At 46.1% G+C, this 1439-nt stretch overlaps 1 protein-coding gene across 1 annotated transcript; it reads right to left on the bottom strand.

Moving 5' to 3' along the window:
* Positions 1-200: 200 nt before the first annotated feature.
* LOC149086321 (uncharacterized) lies at positions 201-1028 on the bottom strand. The gene has a single exon (XM_089232355.1). It carries the CDS (start codon positions 1026-1028, stop codon positions 201-203), a length of 828 nt encoding a protein of 275 aa, XP_089088481.1.
* Positions 1029-1439: the final 411 nt, after the last annotated feature.

The following is a 1439-nucleotide window of genomic DNA, read 5'->3' as shown; positions in this document are numbered from 1 at the left end:
CCTGTTGACATGTAGGGTCCATGGATTTGTTACTGCCCACTTTTAGTGTATCATCGAGAACATAACATGTTGAATCAGCGTTATCTTCAGGTCTGTCTAGTCACAAAAAATTCTCTCGCGCAGTCCCCGCACTTGGCGACCGTTGGCCACAGTCTTTGGTGAGCCGCCGCACACTCTCCCCCCCCCCCCCAGTAGCGAACTTACGGTTCGAAACGGTCCGGGAAATGGACAGTTCGTCCGGAACGTGTTTTTCTTGTCTGAGGAACGGGAGGCGTAGGTAAGGTAATTCTTGTTGGTGACGGACTGGAATCGTTCACGTCTGAAGCCAGGAAGGCAGGTTTCAGTCTGTCCAGAGAAACTGTTCTTTTTTTTCCACGGACATCGATGTCGAATGTCTTTTCACGTCGTTGAATCACTTGAAATGGTCCGTCATATGGAGCTTGAAGCGGCTTTCGCACTCCATCGTGCCGAATGAATACGTGTGAGCAGTCTTTCAAATGAGGGTGGACGGAAATACTTTGTGGTGCATGACAAGATGTTGGTCGCGGTCGTAATTTTGTAAAATGTTCTTTGATAGTCTCAATAAGTTCTTTTGATGATGTTTCCCTCGAAGTGGGATCGAATATTTCTCCGGGAAGTCTGAGACTAGTGCCGTATACCAATTCCGCGGTGGTAGCTTTCAGATCTTCTTTGAAGACGCTACGGAAACCGAGTAATATAGTGGGCAAAGCAGTACACCAGTGTTCTGTGTTATAGGCTTTGATGGCAGCTTTGAGGGGTCTGTGTAGCTCCTCTACGAGGCCATTTGCTTGCGGGTGATATGGTGAGGACCGTATTCGTTGAATTCCTAGTACTCTTGCCAGTGCTAGGAAGAGGGAGCTCTCGAATTGACGGCCTTGATCTGTTGTAATTTTGGGTGGCACCCCAAAGCGAGATATCCATGTTGCGTAGAATGTGCGAGCTACAGTCTCGGCGCTGATGTCTGGAATCGGGACCGCCTCCGGCCAACGTGTGAACCTGTCGATCATAGTTAGACAATAGGCATTGCCACCAGAAGGAGGAAGAGGACCAATGATATCAAGATGGATGTGATCAAATCGCTCAGTTTGGTCAGGAAATAAACCTAATGGGGTTTTCGTATGTCGTGTTATTTTGGACTTTTGACAAGGTATACATTGTCTGGACCAGTTATTACAATCTTTATTTAATGAAGACCAAATGAAGCGAGTCCGAATCAATTTAGTTGTAGCTTTAATTCCCGGATGGGAAATATTATGAATGGTCTCGAAAACCTGCTTACGAAACTGTTCTGGTATGTATGGTCTAGCTGTGCCAGTGGAGAGATCACAAAATAGTGAAGTATTTGAGTCTGGCAAAGTCACTTTTTTGAGCTGTAATCCTCGTGGATTTTGTAAAAGATCAGTTAAAGTTTGGTCACG

The sequence above is a fragment of the Pholcus phalangioides genome, unplaced genomic scaffold, assembly GCF_987345545.1.
Source record: "Pholcus phalangioides strain wild (caught in Gottingen) unplaced genomic scaffold, Ppha-v1.0 ptg000005l_1, whole genome shotgun sequence".
Taxonomy (NCBI): domain Eukaryota; kingdom Metazoa; phylum Arthropoda; class Arachnida; order Araneae; family Pholcidae; genus Pholcus; species Pholcus phalangioides.
The sequence above is the reverse complement of the archived record's forward strand: the minus strand, read 5'-3'. Positions and strand labels throughout refer to the sequence as shown.

What these genes read in the sequence shown, in the direction of transcription:
- LOC149086321 (XM_089232355.1), bottom strand. Translation starts at nt 1,028, where the DNA reads ATGATCGACAGGTTCACACGTTGGCCGGAGGCGGTCCCGATTCCAGAC.